The 27,777-nt window shown below is 39.1% G+C and overlaps 2 protein-coding genes across 6 annotated transcripts; one reads left to right on the top strand and one right to left on the bottom strand.

Annotated features, from left to right (window-relative positions):
- Positions 1-820: 820 nt before the first annotated feature.
- LOC115383931 (metalloreductase STEAP3-like) lies at positions 821-11,536 on the bottom strand. Of its 5 annotated transcripts, XM_030086148.1 has the most exons (8): positions 11,339-11,536; positions 10,749-10,977; positions 9,102-9,263; positions 8,943-9,071; positions 7,689-8,231; positions 5,802-5,963; positions 3,626-3,761; positions 821-3,582 (listed from the first exon to the last, which is right to left on the bottom strand). In XM_030086148.1, exons 2-8 carry the CDS (start codon positions 10,962-10,964, stop codon positions 3,422-3,424), a joined length of 1,509 nt encoding a protein of 502 aa, XP_029942008.1. In that variant the 5' UTR covers positions 10,965-10,977; positions 11,339-11,536; the 3' UTR covers positions 821-3,421. The 5 variants fall into 5 exon arrangements, with proteins under 5 accessions (XP_029942008.1, XP_029942006.1, XP_029942004.1 ...); XM_030086146.1 differs by having other exon boundaries at positions 8,943-9,263; positions 11,327-11,536; XM_030086144.1 differs by having other exon boundaries at positions 8,943-9,263.
- A 13,034-nt stretch (positions 11,537-24,570) lies between these two features.
- LOC115383935 (complement C1q-like protein 2) lies at positions 24,571-27,384 on the top strand. The gene is made up of 2 exons (XM_030086154.1): positions 24,571-25,215; positions 27,205-27,384. The coding sequence occupies exons 1-2, from the start codon at positions 24,571-24,573 to the stop codon at positions 27,382-27,384; spliced, it is 825 nt and encodes a 274-aa protein (XP_029942014.1).
- Positions 27,385-27,777: the final 393 nt, after the last annotated feature.

Raw genomic sequence — 27,777 nt, 5'->3', positions numbered from 1 at the left:
GAATCATTATTTCAAAAAACAAAGCAAAAAATAACATTTGCTGTCTTGATGTTCACTCAAAAAAGATGAATTTTTTTTTTAAATATTAAAAAAGAAAAAATAGTTTAGTCAACGGTGCAAGTTGGTATAATTTGCTGCACCCGTAAAAATATATATAAATAGAAAGAAAAATAAAACTCGTGGAGTCTACAGTGTAACTTTGCTGAAACAGTAAAAAAAAAAAAAAAGAAAGTTAATAGAAATAAATTAGAAAAGTTTACAGTGGAAGTTGCAATAATTTTCTGCAGTCAAAAAAAAATTCAAAAATTTAAATTATCCATGTCATTCTGCCGCAACAGTTAAAAATAAATAAAAATAAAAATTATAAATATAATAAAATTAAACTGCAACTCCACAATGCAACTTTGTTACAATTAGAATAATTTAAAAAAAAATATTTAGACAACTCTACGGTGTACGCTCACTGTGGTGAATGAATATATATATATATATATATATATATATATATATATATATATAATGAATAAAACCTTGAATAACTATAGCAGTAATAGAAGCATTTTTTTGGAAAATATTTCCAAATTTAAGGTCACACTGCATTGAACGGCATTAAACAGTTTCACAGTTCACTCATTTGGAAAAAGTCTAACACTTTGGCATCAACATAAATAAAACCACAGCTAAAAATAAAAATAACTTGAATCAATCTCATTTGATCTATTGTGATTCCTCCTAGGCGCCACTAGATGGCAGCATCCTCCCATTCAGCCTCAGCTGAGGCTCCACAGACCTCAAAATAACCACAAATACAGCAGAGAAATGTAGAAAACATTCTTTATTCCGCTTTATCCTCACATCCGTAGCGACGCTTTACATTCATTATACTGATAATGAATGTCAGTATGGAAAAAAAAATTGCCAAAATGTAAGTCATGATTTTTTAACAAAATAAATGTTAAATGTCCTTTATATGACTCAGATCACCAAAATAAAAGTGTAATTAGTCCATTTTTACCACCTTTGGTTGTTTTAATTGCAACAAAAACATCTAAATAACTGAATTCATCATGTTTCCTGCTTCATATATTTAACTATATCTTCTTTTTAAGGCTAAACTAATTAAAAAGTGAAAATCAGATTTAATTATTTGGTTTGATTTTAGTCAAAAAATTGTATTTTGTTGAATAAAAAGTGTATAAAAAAATATCAAATGTGGAGTTTAGTGTTTGATTTTTGTTTTTTTTTTGTTTTGTTGTTTTTTTACAATAAACGTTTCACAATTGGAAAGTTTGATTATTTCATGACGATACTCATCCCAATAAAATGCACAACACATAAAAAAACTAGCACTTTAAAAGGAAAAAAAATCTGCATTTCTATAAGAAAACAACTACAATGTGCAGCTTAGTCAGTAAATTATTAAATACTGTATTTAATTGAACAGAAATAGATTTTTTTAATTGAAATTTTTGAAAAGATCACAGCTGATTTGTGCTGCTGTTATCTAAAAATAAATAAAAGAAATAAATTAAAGCTGCAAGCGGCATCAGTTTGGACCGAGCCGAACTGAAATCCGGATCACCAGGAGCCTTGCTACTCCCTAAATACCCAATTTCATGATTTTAAGTCTTTTTTGATGATAAAAAGGCTTTTATTTTGAAGGAATTTTGGCCTTTTATTTTGGAATGTTAGGGCATGCTATCGTTAACATCGATCAACCTCGAAATATCCTTTTTTTTTTTTTATTAACTGCAAATTTTAACAAAGTTGACTTATCTTGAAGGGGTTTGAGGCTCTTATTTTGACAGCCAGCTCTCCCCTGCTCCAGCTAATGCCAAAATATCCACTATTTTTTTTTGGTTTTTACTGGTTTTTTTTTTTCTTTGTGAGCAATGATTCTTATTTTGAAGGAATTTTTTTTTATTTTATTTTGAAAGGAATGACTTGCTAATGGCTAAAATTCTATGTAAAACTTTTAAAAGCCACTGAATTGAAGAACTGCCAGTGTGACTTACAGCTGCTCTCAGCTGAATGATGTCATCACTCCACGCCCATATATGGTCATGAGGGGGACATGATGTTAGAGTGGGAGAGAGCATTTCGCGCTATTCCCAAACTGAGGGTTCTCCTGTCAAAACTAAAACTCCAAATGCTCTCAAAGTCTCTCAGACGGAAAGATAATTAATTTTTGTGTCAGAAGTTACACATTTTTTTTATAATTTTTGCCCAAAATTAAAGAGTCTGCGGACAATTTGTTTTTCTGCTGACTCACTTTAGCTCCACGTCCCCCTCATGACCATATATGGGAGTAGAGTGATGACATCATTCAGCTGAGAGCAGCTCAGTTCCTTCATTCAGTGACTCTTAAAAGCTTTTTACATCACATTGTAGCAATTAGCCATTCATTAATTTCAAAATAAAAGATAAAAACTCCTTCAAAATAATCTTTTTTCACAATGACAACAGTAAAGGATGGCTGTCAAAACAAGAGCCTCAAACACCTTCAAAATAAGTCTAATTTTTTCTTAAAAACTTAATCTAAAACCAAATAAAAAAAGAATCACTGGGTTGATCGGTGTTAATGACAGCACAAACTACCTTTCCAGAATAAAAGCCCAAAACCCCTTCAAAATAAAAGTCAAAATTTTGTTAAAAATTGCATTTAAAACCAAAAAATGGATCAGTACGGGTTTTTGAGTGTTAATGATAACATGTACTACCTTTCTAAAATAAAAGCATAAAATTCCTTCAAAATAAAAGTCCTTTGATCATGAAATCAAGCTAAAACCAAAAAAAAACAAACAGATTTCGCCATTAGCTAGGGATGGGTTTTGCTTGCTGTCAAAACAAGAGTGTCAAGCCATTTCAAAATAAAAGTCAAAATTTTGTTAAAAGTTGCATTTAAAACCAAAAACAGTATCATTACAAGTTGGTGAGTGTTAATGATAGCATGTACTACCTTTCCAAAATAAAAGCCCAAAATTCCTTCAAAACAAAAGTCCAATTTTTGTTAAAAAAAATAAATAAATAAATTAAAACCAAAAAATAATGGATAATTACAGGTTGATCAGTGCTAATGCTGGCATGGACCTGTCCAAAATAAAAGCCCAAAATTTCTACAAAATAAAAGTCACATTTTTGCTACAAAACTAAATTTAAAACTAAAAAATAATGGGTAATTACAGGTTGATCATTGCTAATGACAGCACGAACCTTTCCCAAAATAAAAGCCCAAAATTCCTTCAAAATAAAATTCAAGTTTTTGTTAAAACCTACATTTAAAACCAAAAAAAGGATCATTATGGGTTGATGAGTGTTAATGACAGCATGGACTACCTTTCCAAAATAGAAGCCCAAAATTCCTTCAAATTAAAAGTCCTTTTATCATCAAAAACGAGTTAAAAATAATGAAAATTGGTATTTAGAGATTATCAAGGCTGCTGTTGACCTGTCTCGCCCGATGCCGCTCTCTCGCTTCACACGCTGCTGCTGTCGCTCCGGCCGCCGTCCTCGTCCTCCGGCAGGACGAAGCGGATGTTGCGGCCGCTCTCCCAGCCGCGGCGGATTCGTTGGAGGCGGCGGGCCGCGCAGGGCGCCGCCAGCGCCAGGCGGCCCGCCAGGACGGCCAGCGCCGGGGTCACGGCCAGGACGAAGGTGGGGGGCAGGTAGAGGCGGTACTGGGCGGGGTCGAAGGCGCGGTCCCAGCCGTACAGCAGGGTGTGGGCCGTGGCCGCCGCCAGCGCGCAGTAGCCCAGCGTCGACTGCAAGGCAGGGGTTTTCAAAATAAGGGTCAGGTGTCGTATTTCATGCTGTTTTAAAAGTAAAAATATTGTTTAAATATCCGACGGCCAATCAGAGATCAGCAGAAACAGGATGACTCTGCTGCAGCCTCAGCATGGCCCCGCCCACTGCTCCGTCTGATTGGTTACACTCAGAGCGCTGACAGCCAATCAGCAGGGAGAGCTGCATAAGTATAGATATATGCATATTGAGCGACAGGCATATGCACATAGAGCGACAGGCCGACGCGCATAGAGCGACAGATTTATGCACATAGAGCGACAGATACATGCACATAGAGCGACAGACATATGCATATAGAGGGACAGATTTATGCATATTGAGCGACAGACATATGCACATAGAGCGACAGGGATACATGCGCATAGAGCGACAGATACCGGCACATGGAGCCAGTGACATATGCACATAGAGCAACAGATATATGCACATGGAACTACATATATATGCACATGGAGCAACATATATGCACATAGAGCGACAGAGATACATGCGCATAGAGCGACAGAGATATCCACATAGAGCGACAGAGATATCCACATAGAGCGACAGAGATATCCACATAGAGCGATAGCTATATGCACACAGCGACAGCTATATGCACACAGCGACAGCTATATGCACATAGAGCGACAGGGATATATGCGCACATAGAGTGACATATACACATATAGAGCGACAGGGACATATACGCACATAGAGCGACAGATATGCGCATATAGAGCGACAGATCTATGCACATGGAGCGACAGGGATATATGCGCATAGAGCGACAGATATGCGCATATAGAGCGACAGATCTATGCACATGGAGCGACATATATGCACATAGAGCGACAGGGATATATGCGCATAGAGCGACAGATATATGCACACGCAGCGACAGACATATGCACATAGAGCGACAGGGATACATGCGCATAGAGCGACAGATATGCGCATATAGAGCGACAGATCTATGCACATGGAGCGACATATATGCACATAGAGCGACAGGGATATATGCGCATAGAGCGACAGATATATGCACATGCAGCAACAGACATATGCACATAGAGCGACAGGGATACATGCGCATAGAGCGACAGATATCAGCACATGGAGCCACTGATATATACACATAGAGCAACAGATATATGCACATGGAACTATATATATATGCACATAGAGCGACAGGGATATATACGCACATAGAGCGACAGATATGCGCATATAGAGCGACAGATCTATGCACATAGAGCGACAGGGATATATGCGCATAGAACGACAGAGATATCCACACAGAGTGACAGACGTATGCACATCGATCACTAGACATCAGTGCATAGAGCCATCGATAGAGAAGAATCTTTCTTAGTGAAATAAACTGTAGAGAAGAGGAATGTCCCCTGACTGAGATTCATCCTGTAAAGGCTGAATTCTGCTTTCCTCACAGATGAAATGCCGTAAAATACAGTAAATCCCAACATGCATTACGGACAAAAACCTAAATAATTAAAAATTAAAAATGAATTTAATCTATATTTATAGTAGTCACATTTAATCCTCCTACATGTTTTTATCCCATCCTATTTTATACTGAACTTTCCATTTTGTGTGGATCACTGTTTAACGGATTGCTTTTTCTTCTGGGAGTCAAAGTATTTTTATTAAAAATGTCAAAATTGTCTGAAAAATGTGGAAAATTCTAAAGTCAGCTATGAAAAAAAAAAACCTGGAAAAAGTTGCTTAAACTCTCTAAATGCAAATATCAGGTGCTTTCATTAGATTGTTTTCCATTTCTTTACCGAATTTTGGTCAAAATCCTGCTTTAAAATGAGAAGATTTTATGTAAATTTGAGCAAATTTCCCACATTTCACGGCTGCACAAGACAGACGAGTGGAGAATGTGTCAGATTTCTGGATATTTTTGGATTTCCAAAAGCAGCTCATGACTAATCTCATGTCTGAAGAAGGAGTTTTCTTTCCGCGGCGGGTTTTTTTTTTTTTTTTTCCGTCACCTGCACGAAGCTGAACTCCCTCCAGTTGACGGCGCCGGACACCGACGGCAGCGACGCCACGGCCAGCAGGCTGAGCAGGCCCAGAGCGGCCACGCCCGCCGACAGGTACAGCTCCATCCGCCACACCTCCGCCTCGTCCCAGAGCTCCGCCCCCTCCGCCACCTGACACAGCCATCAACCACACTTTACTATTTCACAGTAAAAGTATGTCAAATTAAGAAAAAAAAAATCAGCCAATAGAACAACTCAACATTGGAGATTTTTTTTTGCTTATTTCAAAGTAAAAGTCTTAATTTAAAGCACAAAAATCAGCAAACAAAAGTGAAAATTGTAGATTTTTTTATACTTATGTCAAAGTAAAAGTCTTAATTTAAAGCACAAAAATCAGCATATAAAAGAATTGAAAACTGAAATAAGTAAAAAAAAAAAATCTGCAAAGTAAAAGTCTTAATTTGAAGCACAAAAATCAGCAAATAAAAGAAGTGAAAATTGTAGAGTTTTTTTTACTTATTTCAAAGTAAAAGTCTTAATTTAAAGCACAAAAATCAGCAAATAAAAGAAGTGAAAATTGTAGATTTTTTTACTTATTTCAAAGTAAAAGTATCTCAATTCAAGTAAAAAATAAGCAAAAACAAGTAAGTAAAAAAATCTAGTTTTCACTTGTTTGATTGGTAGATTTTTTTTCTTAAAGTAAGATACTTTTACTGTGAAATAATTTAAAAAATGTACAATTTTCACGTGTTCTATTAGCAGATTTTTTTCCCTCAAATTAAGATGTTTTAATTTGAAAAGTTAAAAAAAATCTACTATTTCACTTTTTCTATTGGCTGACGTTTTTTTCATAAATTAAGATGCTTTTACTTTGAAACCAGCAAAAATAATCTATAATTTGAACTTTTTTTGCAGATTTTTTTCTTGAATTAAGATACTTTCACTGTGAAAAATCAAAAATTCTACAACTTTCACTTTTGCTATTGGCAGATTTTTTTCTAAGATACTTTTACTTTGAAAGAAATGAAAAAAAAATCTACAATTTTCACTTGTTCTACCAGCAGACTTTTTTTTGTTAAATTAATATACTTTTACTTTGAAATAAATTTAAAAAAACATACAATTTTCACTTGTTCTACTGGCAGATATTTTCTTTCTTAAATCATACTTTTATTTTGTAGTAAGTAAAAAAATCTACAACTTTAACTTGTCCTATTGTGATTGTTTCTTAAATTAAGATACTTTTACTTTGAAAAAAGTTTTTAAAAAATTCAACAATTTACCCTTCTATTGGCAGATTTTTTTTTTCTTGAATTAGGATACTTTTACTTTGAAATAAGCAAAAAAAAAAATCTACAATTTTTACTTGTTCTATTGGCAGATTTTTTTTTTTAACTTTCTTACATTAAAACAATTTTATTTTGAAATAAATAACAAAAATATACAACTTCCACTTGTTCTATTGGCAGATTTTTTTCTTAAATTAAGATGCTTTTACTTTGAAAAAAGTTTTTAAAAAATTCAACAATTTACCCTTCTATTGGCAGTTTTGTTTTCTGGAATTAGGATGCTTTTACTTTGAAATAAGTAAAAAAAAATCTACATTTTTTACTTGCTCTATTGGCAGATTTTTTTTTTATTTTCTTACATTAAAACAATTTTATTTTGAAATAAATAATATACAACTTCCACTTGTTCTATTGGCAGATTTTTTTTTCTTAAATTAATATACTTTTACTTTGAAATAAGTAAACAAAATCCACTTGTTCTTTATTTTTTTCATTAAAATACTTTTACTTTGAAATACCTACAAAAAAATCCACAACTTTCACTTGTGCTATAGGCAAATTCTTTTCTAAAAAATAAGAAATTTATTTTGAAATCGGTAAAACCCACCTGCTTCAGCGCCATGTTGACGATCTTGTACCGCGCCGACTTCCTGAGCGGCAGCAGCAGGCTGTAGACGGCGTGCAGCGCCGCGCACGTGAACGCGCACAAGCCCAGCTGCTTCCTGGCGCGGAGCCAGGCGTCCAGCCGGGCGGGGAAGCGCCGGTACTTGGTGCCGCGGCGCAGCTGCAGCGCGGCGGCGGCCAGCCCGGGGGCGTACACGAGCGCCAGCATCGCCAGCGCCGCGCACGGCAGTGAGGCGTTCAGCGTCTCCACCGGGAGTTTATAGAGAGGGCTCCTCTTCTGGCTCCCCCCGGTGGCCAGGAGGAGCGGCTGCACCACGTCGCGCAGCGCGTTGTAGAGGTAGAAGAAGGCCAGCAGGGCGGCGGCGCAGAGCGCCGGGCGGCGCCACGCCGGGAAGAGGCGCAGCGGGAGGTCCTCCACCTCCCGGGCGGCCGACAGCGGGCCGGCGTCTTCCGCCGTGAAGCCCAGACGACGGCAGATTCGCTTCACCGAGCGCTTGGCGGAGGGGCAGTCGGAGCACAGCAGCACCTGCAGGACGGGAGGGGAATGGCGAGAAATTTAAAAAAAAAAATCATTAACAAAAAAAAATTACAAATAAATGCAAAAACAATTAAATATAATGAAAAATAAAATTTAAATATAACGAAAAATTAAACAATTAAGATATAGCGAAAAATAAAATAAAAATAAGAACAAAAAAAACAATTAAAAAGAACAAATGCATAAAAATTACAATTAAAACAGTAATACAACATAATACAAATAAATGTAAAAAACTAATTAATGAAAAATGACATAAGTTAATAAATGAATAAAAATTAAAAATACATAATATAAAAAACAAAAATTAAAAATAATTAAAAAAACTATGAAAAATAAAACAAAAATTCAACAAATAAATGAAAAATGCTGTTTTTTTTTTAATTTCCTTGAATGTATTTTCTTTTTTAGAATATTATTTTTTGTTTAGCATTTATTTATTCCTCGCCGTGTCCCGTCCAAAGTCTGGATAGGGCCTTGCCAGGTGGAGGCAGAAAGAAAAATGTTGATTTATTTTTTTTTTTATATCTTATTTTAATTCCTTGAATGTATTTTTTTTTATATATTTTTTTTTTTCTTTTCCAAAATATTTATTTTTTAGTATTATTTATTCCTCGCCATTTCCCGTTTAAGTCTGGAGAGGGCCTTGGCAGAGGCAGGCACAAAGACACAAGAAACAAAAAAACGTGTGTTCCCCACCTGGCGGCTGCCGTCCCGCGGCCCGGCCTGCAGCGCCCAGGCCGACACGGTGTTGAAGCCCTTGACCACGGTGCTGTCGGGGAACAGGGCGGCCAGCCGCTCGGCGTGCGACGGCCCCTCCCCGTCCCCCTCCCCGTCCCCCTCCCCGTCCCCGTCCCGGTCCCGGCGGGCCTGCAGCCCGTTGCTCACGTCCACCAGCGTCTTCCCGGCCAGCGCCGGGCCCAGCCCCGCCCCCGCCGCCGCCAGCGTGGAGTGGTGCTCCGGGAACACCGCCACGAACACCAGGTCGGCCCGGCGGGCCGCCTCCGCCTGGGACGTCACCTGCAGACACCGAGGGTTAAAGAAATGAAGACCAGGCACAGCGACAACGCTGAGGTGGAAACAATGAACTGGAACGCAGATGAAGGACGAGAAGAAAAGCTGGAAGAAGTTGACAAAGGCTGGAAAATTAGAAAAAAAAATTCAAAAAAGCTTAAAGTTGGAAATGTTTGAGAAAAAGCTGAAAAAAAGGTGAAAAAATGCTGGAAAAATTAGATGAAAGTAAAAAAAAAAAATCACAAAAAGTTTAAAAAGCTGAAAAAAAGATTGACTTTTAATGCCTTTTTTAAATCTAAAAAACTGAAAAAGAGAAGAAATAAAGTTTGAAAAGTTGTAGAAAAAGCTGAAAAAATTTGGGAAAGTTTGAGAAAAAGCTGAAAAAATGTTGGAAAAATGAGATGACAGTAAAAAAAAGAAAATCACAAAAAGTTTATGAAGTTGAAAAAAATGATATACTTTTAATACCTTTTTTAAATAAAAAATAAAACCTGAAAAAAAGAAGAAAAAAGTTTGAAAGGTTGTAGAAAAAGCTGAAAAAATCTGGGAAAGTTTCAGAAAAAAACTGAAAAAGTTGAACAAATGATGTAAAATTTAGATGAAAGTAAAAAAAAATCTGAAAAAGTTGAAAAAGCAGAAAAATATATATTTTTTAAAAAGCCGAAAATTTTATGAAAAAACCTGAAAGAAAGAAAAATGCTGAAATAAGATGAAAGCTAAAAAATTTTGGAAAAGTTGCAGAAAAAGCAGAAAAAAATGTGGGAAAGTTTGACAAAAAGCTGAAAAAGTTGAAAAAAATGCTGGAAAAATTAGATGAAAGTCAAAAAAAGTCACAAAAAGTTGAAAAAGCAGAAATAAAAATATTCTTTTAAAGCTGAAAAATTTTGAAAAAATCTAAAAAAAAAAAAAAATGCTGAAATAAGCTGAAAGCTGAAAAATTTAGAAAAGTTTGAGAAAAAGCTAAAATAAAAATGCTGATTTTAAAAAAAAAAAGCTGAAAAAATTTGCAAAAAAAATTTAAATCTGAAACAAGTTGGAAAGGTTTGAGACAAGGCTGAAATTTTTTTGAAAAAACTGAAAAATATATGAGAAAAGGCTGAAAAGTTTGAAAAAGTTTGAAAAGTTGATAAAAAAACAAAAACAAATGAGCAAACTTTTGAAAACAGATAAAAAATGTTGAAAAAAGCTGCAAACAAAACTGGAAACGTTTGAAAAAGCCAAAAAAATTCAGAAAAGGCTGAAAACATTAAAAAATATATTGAAAAAAAGCTCCATTATAGCAGGAATGTCATTAAAAAGCAGCACGTTTTCATATCAGAACTGTTCAAATGTGACAAAACTTTTAGGAGAAACGTGTCAAAAATAGCGGAATAAGTCAGAAGAACACAGAATATTCAAGAAAAGTTTCACACGATCACCTCCAGAAGATAAACAGGAATTGAAAGCATAAAGACAGAGAGGTAAACAGTCATTACGGCGCGTGGGAATCACCTCCACCTCCTCGGGGAACAGCGGCGCGGACCGCTTGGGGTTCCGGCTGCCCACCACCACCTGGTAACCGGACGCCAGCAGCCTCCGGGCCAGAGACCGGGAGAAGTCCCCGGTCCCCAGGATGCCGATCAGCGGGGATCCGGGCTCGGAGGAGGCGGAGGAGTCTCCTCCGGGGCCCCGGTCCCGGATCAGGGGGGCAGACATGTCGTCCGGCATGACTGATCAACACCTGGGAAAAACACCAAAGCTTGGATCAGACTTTAAATCTGCCATTTCAAGCCTGATTTCCTCCAGAAATGTCCCAGATTCATGAATTATTATCAAATTACAGCAATTTTGTACAAATTAACATACAGACTTCTGAATGACATCACGTGAAATCCGAGCTCACAGCAGCAAACTATCAGTGGAAACTCAAAACAACAAACCGCTAAAACACATTTATATTCATCCAATTTAACGCCGAATTAAAGAGAATAACACAGTTACTCTAAAACAACTTCAATTATTGGAGTTTCCTTTCAATAAATTGATGAAAAACGCAATAAATCCTTAAATCGCTCGAAATCTCAACGGACCTCGGCGCCCACCTTGCCCGTCGCCCTTGGCTGAACTCGTGGGAGTCTCACCTCCGGTAAAAATTGCTCTCCGTGCGCGAGGAGACAGCGCGGGCACGGAAAGACGCCAATCTCCAACACCAGACGACTTTCAGCACGTTTTTTCGGCTCAAATCGTCTCTTTTAGTTACTTTTCTTGCGCTTGCTCTTGGCGCGCTGCTCCGCGGTGTGACGCCGCGGCGTCAGTCTGCTTCCTGATAAGATGACGCGGCACGCAGGCCACGCCCCCTCGTGCGTGGAGGAGATAAAAGGGGCTGAAATAACCGACTTTTCCAGACAAAAACCGAGAAAAAACGACAAGAAACTGACTAAACACAGGGAGATAAGCGAGGAAACAGTTTAAAAATGAAGAACATCAATTTAATGAACTGTTTTTATTATTACACTTTTAATAAAATGATTATATTTGCAAAACTATGGAATCCACGGTGAAAAAAACTTTATTATGTAATCTAACTAATCATAATTTATTAATTTTCTTGGAGGAACTCTTACAGCTCCATCAGAGACATCCAGGGAGCTAACAGGGGTCAAAGGTCATGCTCATGGAGTCACAGCAGTATCCAGCACGGGAATAAACAGTAACAATCATTACTGGTATAGACCAGCCTTTCTCCCTCTACCTGATAATCATGAATTATTCTACTTTTTTATAATAAAAAAAAAACCCAAAAGCTGTTAGTCAGAAAAATCACATTATGTTCCCTTTAAAGAATGGAAGTGATCATTTACGGCAGAACAGCTTATTGATACTGAAGATCTAGTCTTTAATTATTTGTGGTTTGGAGCAAGATTTTAATTATTAATAAAAAAAAAAAAGCCAAATAAAAATAAATTATAATTCAAAAAAATAAACTAATAATAATAATAATGAGAGTAAAAATAATCAAAAAATAAAATAAAATCTAAAAATAAAACTTAAGTGTCATCATTATAATTTTCATTAGTTAGAATTAAAAATATATAAGATAATGTATAATTTAATAATTATAAGTAATAACTCAAAATAAATAATTATGTTGTTGATATTGTTTTGATAATAATAATAATAATAATAATAATAATAATAATAATAATAATTATAATAATTATAATTATAATTATAATTATAATAATAATAACCTCCTTGAACTTCCATCATGCAAACGGGTCACTAATATCCAGACCAATCAACATCAACAGCGGGATCTTCCAAGGAGACTCGTTGTCACCACTGCTCTTTTGCCTGGCACTAGCACCCCTCAGCACCTTGCTCAACAAAGCCAATTATGGGTACGAAGCACAGAACAGCAAAGTTAACCACCTCTTCTACATGGACGATCTGAAGACCTTTGCCAAAGAGGACAACCAACAGACGGGCCTACTCGCCACCGTCAAGGCCTTCAGTGATGACATCAAGATGGAGCTTGGACTCGACAAATGTGCCAAAGCCGCCTTAAAAAGAGGTCGGCTGACAAAGACCACTAACATCGACCTTGACATCAACACCGTCATCAAGGAGATAGATCAGGAAGGCACGTACAGGTACCTAGGAGTGGACGAAGGCGATGGCATCCAACATTCTGCCATGAAGGAAAAGATCTGGAAAGAGTACTACAGGAGAATAAGAATGGTACTGAAGAGCGAACTTAACGCGGCCAACCGATTCGAGGCTATCAACGCCCTAGCCGTACCCGTAGTGACGTACAGCTTCAGCATCATCAACTGGAGGCTGAATGATGTCAGAAGACTAGACACCAAGACCAGGAAAATGCTAACTATGGAGAAGATGCACCACCCAAAAGCTGATGTCGACAGGCTATACTTCCCAGGAGCAGGAAGAGGAGGAGGAGGAAGAGGAAGAGGCCTGGTCCAACGAGAACTGACCTACAAAACCACCACATGGCCTTGACACCTACCTGTCATCAACAGAAGACCCACTTCTTCAAATAGTGAAACACCATGGAAAAGCTCTACTCCATCAAAAAGGAAGCTGCAAAATTCAAGCAGGAGATGAACGTCCCAGAAATCCCACCAACGGAGAACGAAGCATCAACGAAGTATGCCCGCAGAGTCAAACAGAAAGCGAAACACTGGTAAATGGTAAATGGTCTACACTTATATAGCGCTTTTACACTGCATTGACAGAGCCCAAAGCGCTTTACACTGCATTAACACATTCACCCATTCACACACACATTCACACACCAGTGGAGGCGGCTGCCATGCAAGGCGCTCAGTCCATCCACTGGGGGCAGTTCGGGGTTCAGTGTCTTGCCCAAGGACACTTCGACATGCAGACAGGGGGAGACAGGAATCGAACTAACAACCTCCCGATTGCAAGACGACTGCTCTCCCCACTGAACCACAGCCGCACAGCCCCACCTTGGTCAGTTACAACTGCGGAAGACCTGGGAAGAAAAACCAATGCATGGGAAGTACCCAAAGAGGATCAAAGAGGCAGATGTGGACCAGGAAAAGACCAACAAATGGCTCAAGACAATTGGACTGAAAGCAGAGACTGAAGGACTGATCATATAGCTGCACAAGACCGGAGTCTGGCCACACGATCCTACCACCACCGCATCATCAAGGATGGAACCGACTCACAATGCAGGATCTGTGGAAGATATGAAGAGACTCTCGACCACATCATCTCAGGCTGCCCAGAACTGGCAAAGACAGAGTATATCCACCGACACGACAAAGCAGCAGCCTACCTGCACTGGAAGATCTGCAAGGAATACAACATCAAGACAGCTGATAAGTGGTACGAACACCAACCCAACACCGTCACCGAGAACAAAGAGATCACCATCCTGTGGGACATGCCCATCCAGACAGACAGAGAGATCAAAGCGAACAGGCCAGATATCATCATCAAGCATAAAATGAAGAAGGAATGCATCCTCATAGACATGGCCATACCATCTGAAAGCAACACCTCTGTCAAGGTAACAGAAAAGCTGTTGACATACAAGGACTTGGAAATTGAGATCAATAGGATGTGGGGAACAAAGACCACAACAATACCAGTGGTCATCAGGGCTCTTGGGCTTGTGAAGAAGGGATTAGAGAAATACACCGACAAGATCCCTGGCAACATCAACATCCAAGAAGTCCAGAAGATAGCCCTCCTTGGAACAGCACACATACTACGAGGTGTTCTATCAATCAAGTAGAAAGTAACAGCTACCCTTTAGTGCCCCAGGACCATTGTTTGGACCCGGCTCTCTAGGATGTAAAGAAGGACGCATAAAGAAAATATATTAATAATAATAATAATAATAATAATAATAATAATAATAATAATAATAATAATAATAATAATAAATGAGAATAAAATAAATAATTTAAAAAAATAGAATCTAAAAATAAAGTTCAAGTATTATAATTTCCACTAATTATAATTAAAAATATATATGATAATATATAATTTAACAATCTGAATTATTAGTAATAGCTCAAAATAAATAATGATGGTGTTGATAACAATAATTACTATTGTTAGTTAATAATAATGATAATAATAATAATAATAATAATAATAATAATAATAATAATAAGAAGAAGAAGAAGAAGAAGAAGAAGAAGAAGAAAAATAAAATTAAAAATTGTCAAATACACTTTTCAGTTCTAATGCATTCTTTGTGGATGAATAACAACACAGTAGGGTTTTCATTTTTAATGCGTTATTATAACTCAATAAAATCGTTACAACAAGTCAACAGTACATCCTATAACTGTGAGTCTGTGTTTTTATTTGTCTTTTTTTTTTAAGGCTCTGGGAGAAAAATAAAAAAGCAAAACTGCGTTAAAAAGCGGTCTGACCGCGGGTCACTCGCTGTCAACATGGCTTCATCACGTCTGCCTTTGCCACCCGCAAAAGGTTGAATCCCCACGGCTGCTCTCTCTCTCTCTCCCTCTCTCTCTCACACACACACACACACACACACACACACACACACACACACACACACACACACACACACACACACACAGAGCCTTGTTTTTTCTCCTCTCTCGTGTTTGTTTACATCCCTTCAGGTCGCAGTCCTTGACATACATTTATGATTTTCAGAGTTCTCGTTCAGATGAATCGATGTATCATCAATAAATAATTCAGTAGGAGTTAAAAAAAAAAAAAATCTGCCTCAGTTCAGGATCTTACAGAGTTCGGGTCAGAGTGCGGTTTCCTCCGGGCAGACAGGTGCCTCCAATATTTTCAACATCTGTCACAGCCTCATGGTCAAAAAGAAGCTCCAACTGCCTCTGGTAAAAAGCGAAGATAATGCTGAAGTGCAGAAAAGCTGTAATACCGGGGAAATTCCAGCAGGGGGCGGTGATGTTGGTTTGAAAAAGAGCCCAGTCTCATTGGAACCCATTCCAAAATACAGTCTATGGGGTCATGTTAGCTCCGCCCACCTTTTAAATACAGTCTATGGATGACGTCACATTAGCTCCGCCCACCTTTTATATACAGTCTATGGATGATGTCACGTTAGCTCCGACCATCTTTTATACAATCTATGGATGACGTCACGTTAGCTCTGCCCTCTTTTATTTACAGTCTATGGATGATGTCACGTTAGCTCCGCCCTCTTTTATTTACAGTCTATGGATGATGTAACGTTAGCTCCGCCCTCTTTTTACAGTCTATGGATGATGTAACGTTAGCTCCGCCCTCTTTTATTTACAGTCTATGGATGATGTCACGTTAGCTCCGCCCTCTTTTATTTACAGCCTATGGATGATGTCACATTAGCTCCGCCCTCTTTCATTTACAGTCTATGCATGATGTCACGTTAGCTCCGCCCACCTTTTATATACAGTCTATGGATGACGTCACATTAGCTCCGCCCACCTTTCATTTACAGTCTATGGATGATGTCACGTTAGCTCCGCCCTCTTATTTACAGCCTATGGATGATGTCACGTTAGCTCCGCCCATCTTTTATACAGTCTATGGATGACGTCACGTTAGCTCTGCCCTCTTTTATTTACAGTCTATGGATGATGTCACGTTAGCTCACAAACCTCAGCACAACACTGGCTGTCATGGGGGGTGGAGGTGAAGGGAGGTGAAGGGAGGTGGAGGGGGAGATTGGGGGGTTGACAGGAGGTGGAGGGAGGATGTAGGGGGGTGCAGGGGGGGTGGAGGTGTCTCCAGCCTCCTTCATCGCTCATTAGGCTCAGCTTCCGGGACAGCAGCTGACGCTGCGAGTTCCCTGTGAGCAGATTCAGGACGATCGGCGCCGACGTTTACCTCACATTAGATCCAGCATGGCCCACATTAAGCAGCATGACTGGAGTAAACACAGCAGTGAACCTGTTCTGCAGCGTCGGCACTTTAAGCTAACATTCAGACCACTCACTGCAGCTGCCATCACACACATCTGGCCTATTTTTGCTTCATCATGGAAACAGCTGACAACATGTTGATAGAGACTTAGAACCTCCTAAAACAACACAGCGCAATTCAACATGTATGAATCAAAGTGTAAAGGTCCTTAAATTGAGCCTTGAGGAATCCCAGATTCATCACTGAAGGCTTTCAGGAATCGACTGGTCACTTTAACACGCAAAAACTCTGCTAGCTGGTATTAAAATCCATTCCAGTTATGAATAATCTAAAATCAATAAAAATAAAACACAAGTGCAGCTCAAAAAAGTTTTCCTTTTATTCAACAGATATAAAAATGAAGTCTAAATGCTCAATACTAAAGTAATTTAGTCAAAATTAGGGATTGACTGATCATCGGCCAATCAGAGATCAACAGACACTGACGCACCTCCAGCATGGCCCCGCCCACTCCTCCGTCTGATTGGTTACACTCAGAGGGCTGACAGCCAATCAGCAGTGAGAGCTGCATAAACATAGATATATGTGTGTGGAGCCATAGATATTTGTGCTTTAAGCTATAGATATGTGCACGTAGAACCACAGATATATGTGCATGTAGAGCAGGAAGAAGTTTTCTCCGTGAAAGAAACTGTGTAGAGCAGAGAAATGTCTCCTGACTGTCAGATTCATCCTGTAAAGGCTGAATTCTATTTTCCTCACGGGCGAGACGCCGTAAAACACAGTAAATCACCACAGTCCCGCTAGCTTCATGCTAACTTCTATTGGGAAACCCATTGACATGCTAACAGTTAGCACAGCAGTGGCAGAACAAATGAAACGGAGCAACATTTCACCAGCTAGATATAAAATACAAACACTGATGATTTCAATACGAACAGGCAGACATTCCCCTCACTCAGAAAAATCATGAGAAACTCTGAAAACTCTGCAAAACAAAAACAGGATGTAGGTACAGAAGCCCGGGAGGATCTGGATTATTCAAAAAAATTTGGCAACAATATTTTCACTTTTACTATAAATGAATATCGGCTGGAAACATCAGTTATTTGCCAGTAACTCCTTAAAAAAAACTGTATGGGTCTATTGTCAAAATTCGTGAGATATTTATGTTGATTGTGATTCATTAGCGAACAAATTCATTGCATTATATTTTTGCATTTTTCATGTTTCAGATAAACCATCAATGTGTTAGCATTGTTTATTACACTGCAAAAACTCAGTCTTTTTCAGTAATTTTCTGTCATTTAGTGTTGATATCTTGTATTTGGGCGATCCTTTTTTCACAGTGTATGTTGTTTGTGTTGTGTTTAAGCAAAAATTATTAAACATTTCTTTCGTTTCAACACCAAAACCTTCATCTTGACACTTATTTTCCAATTTTTCCTTCCAAATGTCTCAATTTTTCAGCCATAAATCCACTTTTTATCCTCCAAAAGTGTCAATTTATTATTTAAACTCACCTAAATTCAGATATTTAGAAATTACGGCAGCTGTGGTTCAGTGGGGAGAGCAGTTGTCTTGCAATCGGGAGGCTGTTATTTCGATTCCTGTCTCCTCCTGTCCGCATGTTGAAGTGTCCTTGGGCAAGACACTGTACCCCAAATTGCCGCCAGTGGATGGACTGAGCGCCGCGCATGGCAGCCGCCTCCACTGGTGTGTGGACGTGTGTGTGAATGGGTGAATGTGATAATGCAGTGTAAAAGTGCTATATAAGTGTAGTCCATTTACCATTTACCATACACTGTAAAAACTCAAACTCTTACCAAGTTGATTCATCATCTCACTTGATTTCAGATCAATTTAAGATAGAGAGACTTAGAGAGAGACTGAAATTCTTCCAACCAGATCTCTTTTTCAGTGAAATTTACTAGTTTTAAACAGTTATTTTCTTTACTTTACTGTTCATATCTTATATTTTGGCCACCATTTTTTTCAGTGTATAAATGTCTTCATAGTTTCTATATATTCAGACCCTTCCCTCTCCACTTTCCACCTGACTGCCCGGCGATCAGAGCGTGCAGGCGGATAATGAGGCTCTGCCTCGCCGCGTGGCGTTAGCGTGCGGTGCCGCGGGGCGGAATAATCCGGGCAGCGGCGGCGGCGGACGGCGTGTCGTGCACGGGTCGCTGCCGCCCCGAGGTACAGTCCACTGTACTGATCCCGGGTAAAGGTCATTCCTGCACAGCGCTCTGGAAAAGGTTATTTTTTTAGGGCCGGGTGGTTCAGAGAGAAATGCTTTTATTAATGCTTTTATTTTGTAGGGCTGTCACTTTAATGTGTTAATTATGTTAATTAACTAGACTGCAAATGAACAGGCTAAAAACATTTATCAAAAATTCAATATACCACTCTTGAGATGCAATTTTATGCCTTATTTAGAGGACTGAAAATAAAAGATGGGCGGAGCTAACGTGACGTCATCCATGGAATGTATATAAAAGATGGGCGGAGCTAACGTGACATCATCCATGGAATGTATATAAAAGATGGGCGGAGCTAACGTGACGTCATCCATGGAATGTATATAAAAGATGGGCGGAGCTAACGTGATGTTATCACTAGACTGTATAAAAGATGGGTGGAGCTAACATGATGTCATCACTAGATTGTATATAAAGATCGGCGGAGCTAATGTGACGTCATCCATACACTATATATAAAAAATGGGCGGAGCTAACGTGATGTCATCCATGGAATGTATATAAAAGATGGGCGGAGCTAATGTGACGTCATCCATACACTATATATAAAAGATGGGCAGAGCTAACGTGATGTCATCCATGGAATGTATATAAAAGATGGGCGGAGCTAACGTGACATCATCCATGGAATGTATATAAAAGATGGGCGGAGCTAACGTGATGTCATCACTAGACTATATAAGATGGGTGGAGCTAACATGATGTCATCACTAGATTGTATATAAAGATGGGCGAAGCTAATGTGACGTCATCCATAGACTGTATATAAAAGATGGGCGGAGCTAATGTGACGTCATCAATAGACTGTATATAAAAGATGGGCGAGCTAACATGACATCATCCATAGACTGGATATAAAAGATGAAAATCAGCATTTTTGAGTTGGAATGAGACTTGGGCTCTTTTGGAAACCAGGATCATTGCCCCCTGCTGGAATTTCCCTGGCATTACAGCTTTTCTGCAGCTTCATCAATATCCTCACTGTTTTCTAGCAGAGGTTGGCTCTTGGTTTATTCTTAAATAAATGGTAAATGATCTCGGATCAGTTATTTTGGCGTTATTCATAGCAAAGATGTGGGTCGGTCGACACAGAGTCATCTTTGCTTTCTTCATGACCCGACCTCACCTTCAGCACGGTTAAAGGAAACGTTCAATCTGATCTGAGGGGAGCTGAAAATGTGAAATTGCCTTGGAGGGGGGAGGATGAGGGGGGGTTTGATCTGAGCCCGGTCTGCAGATTTCTCCCCATCGCCCTGAGCTCTAAAGCCTCTGTCGTGGATGTTTGGGAGGCCGGCGCTCCAAATCCAGGTGCTCAACACAACTCCCCCTCCCCCGCTCTCCACCCCTCCACCACCACCACCACCTCTATACTCCCTCAGCTTTGGAAGCATAAAACTAAGTCCTAAATATATCTATTCTGTTCAGTTTATTTCATGAATTGACACTTTTGGAGGGTAAAAAGTGGATTTATGGCTGAAAAAATGAGACATTTGGAAGAAAATAAGTGTCAAAATAAAGGTTTGGGTGTAGAAATGTATGAAAATGTTCAATAATTTTGACTGAAAAAACCAATGAACTTGGTAAGCTGCAGTTTTCTATAGTTGTGAGGACATTCATTGACATAAAGTATTTTCCAGCCTCTCAACTGAACCTTAACCATCAAAAATAAATGCTGGAATCGAACCCATACCCTAAGCCTAACTCTTACTCCAACCCATACTCCATGCCCTAATCCTAACCTAAACCTATCTCTAACTGAAACCCATACCCCATACCCGAAACTTAGCTCTAACTGAAACCCATACCCCATACCCGAAACTTAGCTCTAACTGAAACCCATACCCGAAACCTAGCTCTAACTGAAACCCATACCCGAAACCTAGCTCTAACTGAAACCCATACCCCATACCCGAAACTTAGCTCTAACTGAAACCCATACCCCATACCCGAAACCTAGCTCTAACTGAAATCTATACCCTAAACCTATCTCTAACTAAAACCCATACCCCATACCCAAAACCCAGCTCTAACTGAAACCCATACCCCATACCCTAAACCTAACTGTAACTGAGACCCATACCCCATACCTTAAACATAACCTCAACCTAATGTTAACTCCAACTCACACCCCATACCCTAAACGAAAACAAGACCTAATTCTAACCCAAACCCATACCATAAACCTGACTAAAACATCATTCTAAGCCCAACCCATACCTCAAACCTAATTTAAACCTAAGTCTAATCACAGCCCATACCCTATACCTTATTCTAACCCTAAGCCATACCCTTAAGCTAACCTAAATCTAATCCTAACCCATATACCTTTAACCTAGCCATATCCCATATACCCTAAACCCAACCATAAACCATATACCCAAAAAAGCAATCACAACCCATACCCTAAACCTAAATCCAACCCCAAAATATCCAGTCTAAACCCTCAATCAGGTCCTGATGTAAAATGAGGACCTGCTGAAACCTCCTCACTCTGCTTGCTGAAAACTCCCCTTGGTCCTCATACACACGCGCACACACACACACACACACACACACACACACACACACAGAACTAATGTATGCAGAGTGTGGACCTGGAGACCGTCTCCGGCTGCAGAGACGTATTTGATGTCTTGTTTCACAGGACGGAGCCTTGAATTTAGATTCTCCTGCCAAAAAAAAAAAGAAAAAGTAATGAATTAATATTCGTCTGGCGGCGTTGGGCCGATCATTACTCCGTCCATACAGATTTATCTTCCTCACCCTCTTTTGTCACCAAGGCCGCCGATTCTGAGGACATCAGCGGAATGAGACTGTTAGACTTTAGAAAAAAAGTTCACCTAAATGTGTGTGTGTGTGTGTGTGTGTGTGTGTGTGTGTGTGTGTGTGTGTGTGTGTGTGTGTGTGTGTGTGCGTGAGCAGTCGGTCATCTGACGTCGCCACTGCCAACCTGCCTTCGGCCATCTGATGTGACTTTGAAAGGACCCCCTTTTATTTATTTATTTTTTGGCTGCACTGTCCAGTTTTTGTTTATTATTTTTGGACTATACTTTCCAATTTATTTATTTATTCATTTATTTAGTTATTTATTTTTTAATTTATTTTTGGGTTTTTTTATTTATTTACTGTTCATTTATTTTAAAGTACACTTTCATTTTTTTAAATTTTATTTATTCATTCTTGCTGCATTTTCCAATTATTTATTTATTTATTTATTTATTTATTTTCAGATGAGCTGTCCACGTGATTTATTTATTAATTTATTTAATAATTTATGTGTTAATTTATTTTTGTTTTTTATTCATTTATTGTTAATATAGTTTTAGGCTACACTTTCCATTTTTTAATTATTTTATTTATTTATTTGTGGGCTGCACTTTCCATTTATTTATTTATTTATTTATTTATTTATTTATTTATTTATTTATTTGTTGTTTGTTTGTTTGTTTGTTTTTGGGTAACACGTTCCAATTATTCATTTATTTTTTTAATTTATTTTTTTATTTGGCTGCACTTTCCATTTTTTTTTATTTATTTATTTTTAAAAACTTCCACACATCCACTGAATCATAATAAACTGAAAAAATAATGCACTTATTTCCATAAAGGAATAAATTGCAAGAGTAATATATTCCACCTAAACAGCTCCGTTCCTCTGAGGTTTGGTTTTTAATAAATATGAGATGTTTTGAATTAATACAGTCACTTCTGGGACATTTATTCTGAAATTCTTCCACCTTTAGATCCCTGAGGACTCTGGTTTTATCCACCTGGCTGCTCCGGTCAAGTCATCTGAAGGTAAATACCATTTCCTGTTGGACTTTCAAGAATAAAAGCCCCATTTTAATTGAAATGTGTGAATTTTAAATAAAAAATTCAGCTAAAAATGTAACCAAACAGTAAAAAAAAAGTGACATTTTCAAATAATTTGAGCATCATTTCTTATTTAAACAGGGCCTTATAGCTGCTGTGCTACATCATCAATATCCAGTTATTAATTATCATGTAACAGCAACGCAGTATCTAAAGCAAAAAATCAATAGAAAATAAATCAAATCTAAATATAAAGTCAATTTTAATCAAAATGTATAGTGTCAAACACTGTTAAATATAAAAAAAAAAACTTTACATTTATTCATGATTTTGTAACTACAATGTGGTATCTTCATTAAAGCAACACTAAGGAACTTTCAGTTTTCGTTGATTTTGGCGGCGCCAGTGGACAAAAGCGGTAGTGTTTTGCCTGACCGAATACTACAGTTCCCATGAGGCCTAGCACGTGACATCATAAAATGCTGCTCCCGGTGGCATGCTGTCGGACTGAACTCGCCTTCATTTGTTTCCAGTGGCTGTGTGAAGGACGGATAGCGATGAGGTAATGAATCTTATGGTGGCTGAACGATGTTATATCATGATGTCACGCCTGCCGTAAAGCAGTCCGCACATTTGGAGTTTTTTAGTGTGCAGGGTTCCTACCACCCTCCTCACAGCTGCTTAGTCCAAGTGAAAGCAATACTGACGCCCTCAGCCCGTGACAGAGGGGTCATTCAACTAGCTGTAAGTCGAAGTATCATCACAAAAGATATTAAAATGTTTTATTAAGGTTGAAAAGTTCCTTTGTCTAGGTTTAAAATGTAAAGCAAAAGATATTGAAAATAACTTACATTTCAACAGTCAATTTTAATAAAAATTTTGAGTGCAAAACCGCAAAATATGAAAAAAACTTCCAAACCTGTTGCATTATGGGGTTTTTTTTCCACATGAACACATGTATTATAACAGTAATAAACCATACCCACATGATGGGAAGTTCAACTAAATACTGCTGAAATTTTTACACTGTAAAACCAGCAAAAATTCACAAATGTAGACGGTATATAAAAGATGGGCGGAGCTAACGTGACGTCATCCATAGACTGCATGTAAAAGATGGGCGGAGCTAACGTGACATTATCATAGACTGTATATAAAAGATGGTTATAGCTAACATCTATAAGATGAAAATGTGATTAATCAGATTAATTAATTACAAATCCTCTAATTAGATCATTTTTGATCCCCACACAGCACTAATAAAATGTGGATTTCAAATTAAAATTCTTTATTTGGGGACCTAAAGCAGATATGAGATTTAAAAATGTGATTAATTGGATTAATTACTGCTTGACTCTCGACAGGAGCGAACCACTGCACCACTGCAAGATAAATGTCCCATTAAACGGTTTAATTGGTTTAATTTAAACCTCATTTATCAGTCATAAATTATTAACATTTATGGTTTAAATTGGAGTCTCTTCACAGGAAGGCTTTTAATTTGAAATCCACTCCCGCCATTCTTCCGCTCTCATCCTCTCTCTCACTTTGACATCTGGAGGCAGCAGGACGCACACGCACTCAGCTGTCCGCGCGCATCCCTCCATCCCTCCAGCCTGCATCCAGTTCGCGCGCTTCGCTCCTCTCAGAGCCGCTTTTCCCGCCACCGCCGCTTGCTGCGCCCCGCGAGACGCCGATCCGGAGCAAGTTATGCTCCCGAACTGAACTTGGACTGTTCTGTCCCCCCACCCCTCTACCCCCTCCCCACGCGCTGAGCGTGCTCTTGTCACGAGCGGCTCCACGGATCATCTCCTCTCGCGCGCCGCCGATCGGAGGTTTTTCCCGCCATGGCGCTGCCGGTTCTGATCGTCCCGCTGCTGCTGCTGCTGCTCCGCGCGCCCGCCGCCACCTCCGCCCACTACTACGAGATGATGGGCACGTGCCGGATGGTGTGCGACCCGTACGCCGCCGTTAATAAACCGGGGAGCGCGGCGGAAGCGGCGGCTGCAGCGGCGCAGATCCCCAACGACGTCGTCCTCCCGCCGATGGCGCAGGGGACACGCGGAGAGCCGGGCCGCCAGGGCAAACCGGGACCCCGGGGCCCGCCGGGGGAGCCGGGACCGCCGGGACCGAGGGGCCCGCCTGGAGAGCGAGGAGTGGCGGACAAAGCTGCGGTTTTTCCCGCGCTGATCGGAACCGGCGCCGGCGGCGACGACAGTACCAATAACGGCGACACGGACGCCGCGGGGGGCAACAACGGCAACTCCACGGGCGGCCTGAAGGTGGCGTTCTACGTGGGGCTGAAGAACCCGCACGAGGGCTACGAGGTGCTCAAGTTCGACGACGTGATCACCAACCTGGGGAACAACTACGACGCCGGCACCGGGAAGTTCACGTGCCACGTGTCCGGGATCTACTTCTTCACGTACCACGTGCTGATGCGGGGCGGCGACGGGACCAGCATGTGGGCCGACCTGTGCAAGAACGGACAGGTGAGGCGTTTCCATCCCCTTTAACTGTGAGAAAAATGCGTAAAAAAAAGAGCGAAAAATGTGGATTTTACGCACGGAACGGCACAGATGTACCATCTTCCTCTTCAAACCGTGTTAATTCTCACTGTTTTTGATTGAATATTTAATAAATTTAACAAATTTGTGTCATAAAATTAACTTTTTCCCCCTACCAAACCGTCTTCATTGCTGTTTTTTTTTTTTTTTTTCCATTTGTTCTCATGGGTGAAATCCGTTTTTTTTTTTTTTGCGCAAATTTTGAGTCTCATCGTTAAAGAAATACAAATTAACGATTCCAATGTGTTTCTTCACGCGCCACGTGTTCATGCTGACAATGATGGATTAAAATTTTGATTAAAAATTTGAGTAAATCGTAAAAAGACGTTCAAAGTGTGGATTTTACGCACGGAGAGCGCACGGAATGGCACGGATTTACCCTCATACCCTTCAAACGGTGATCATTTTCACACTTTTGTTGAAATATTTAATAAATTCAACACATTTTTGTCATAAAATTTGCTTTTTTCAACTTCCAAAACTGTTTAATTGCTGTTTTTTTCCTATTTGCGCTCATGCGTAAAATCCTTTTTTTAACGGAATCTGCAGTCTGATCGTTAACAAACATAACAAAAACGACTCTAATCTACTTCTCTAGGCGCCACATGTTCATGCTGACAATGATGGATTAAAATTGTGGGTTACAAATGAGAATAATGCGTAAAATGACGCTTGAAATGTGGATTTTATGCACGGAGAGCGCACGGAACGGCACGGATTTACCCTCTTCCTCTTTAACACGTGACAGAAATGACTCTGCAGTTTGAATATCCAATAACTTTAACAGATCGGTATCAATAAATGTGCTTTTTCTCTCCTTCCAAACCAGTGTGATCGCTGTTTTTGCCAGTTGCGTTCATGCGTAAAACATGTTTTTTCGCAAATCTGCAGTCTGATCGTTAACGATCTACTTCTTCACGCACCATGTGTTGATGTGTGTGTGTGTGTGTGTGTGTGTGTGTGTGTGTGTGTGTGTGTGTGTGTGTGTGTGTGTGTGTGTGTGTGTGTGTGTTGGGGGTGGGGGGGGCATCGCAGCATGTGAAACGGGCAGGTGAGACTCGTGGATCGTTTTAGTCTGTTTCATTTGTGGATTAAAAATGGGAATCGTGCATAGAAAGACGCTTGAAGTGTGGATTTTACGCACAGAATGGCATGGATTTCCCCTCTTATTCTTTAAAATGTCACAGTTCTGACTCCGCAGTTTGAATATTTAATAAATTGAACACATCTATGGCATGTTTTTTGCTTTTTTTCCACGTTTGATTTGCATTTTCATGCACATCGGCAATCCGATCGTTAAAAGAAAAGGATTCCAGTCTACTCCTTCACGTGCCGTGTGTTGATGCGGTGGGGAGGGCTAGACAGTTGGATCTTTATAATCTGACTAATTTTTGGATTAAAAATGAGAACAATGAGTAAAGAGACGCTTGAAATGTGGATTTTACGCACGGAACGGCATGGAATTTCTCTCTTAATAAATTTAATAATAAAGAATGAAATAAAAAAATAAATAAAATTAAATAAAATAAAAAAATACTATAGAAAAAATAAAATGAAATTAAATAAGAAATTTAAAAAATGATAAAATAAATATATAAAATAAATAAGTAATTAAATAAAAAAATTAATAAATGATAAAAAATAAATAAAATACATGCAATAAAATGAAATGAAATAAATAAAAAACAATAAAATAAAAATCAAACAAAATAAAGTCAAATTAAATTAAATAAACAAAAATAAATATAAAATAATACATTCTTCATAAATTTAACACGTGGTTTTTTTTCACTTTCAAGCCAGTTTGATAGTTGTTTTTTTTCCCATCTGCACTGTTTTTTTTAACCCCAATCTGCAGTCTGATGGTTAAAACGACTTCAACCTCGTTTTATTTTTTATTCTTTCCCTGCGCAGGTCCGTGCCAGCGCCATCGCGCAGGACGCCGACCAGAACTACGACTACGCCAGCAACAGCGCCGTGCTGCACCTGGACTCCGGGGACGAGGTCTTCGTCAAGCTGGACGGCGGCAAGGCGCACGGCGGCAACAACAACAAGTACAGCACCTTCTCCGGGTTCATCCTGTACCCGGACTGACCCGCCGGGCGGAGGCACCGCCGGGCGGAGGCACCGCCGGGCGGAGGCACCGCCGGGCGGAGGCACCGCCGGGCGGAGGCACCGCCGGGATTCAGCTGGAGATATAGACAAAGAGCCAGTTTCCAGATCTGCACTGTAAAAAATGAAAAATTTGAGCAAGTTTTTTTAAACTTGTTTTGAGTTAAAAAGTCTCATTTAACTTGATTTAAGATAAAATCACTTAAGATTATATTGTATAAGATAGAAAGACTTGAATTAAGAGAAGTTCTCTGAAATCAAGAAAGTTTTCTCTTCTTCTATTGGTGGATTTCTTTTTTACTTGAATTAAAATACTTTTACTTTGAAATTAGTAAAGAATCTAAATTTTTCACTTGTGTCTTTGGCAGATATTTT

This window comes from Salarias fasciatus, assembly GCF_902148845.1.
Source record: "Salarias fasciatus chromosome 23 unlocalized genomic scaffold, fSalaFa1.1 super_scaffold_20, whole genome shotgun sequence".
NCBI classification, from domain to species: Eukaryota; Metazoa; Chordata; class Actinopteri; order Blenniiformes; family Blenniidae; genus Salarias; species Salarias fasciatus.
The sequence above is the reverse complement of the archived record's forward strand: the minus strand, read 5'-3'. Positions and strand labels throughout refer to the sequence as shown.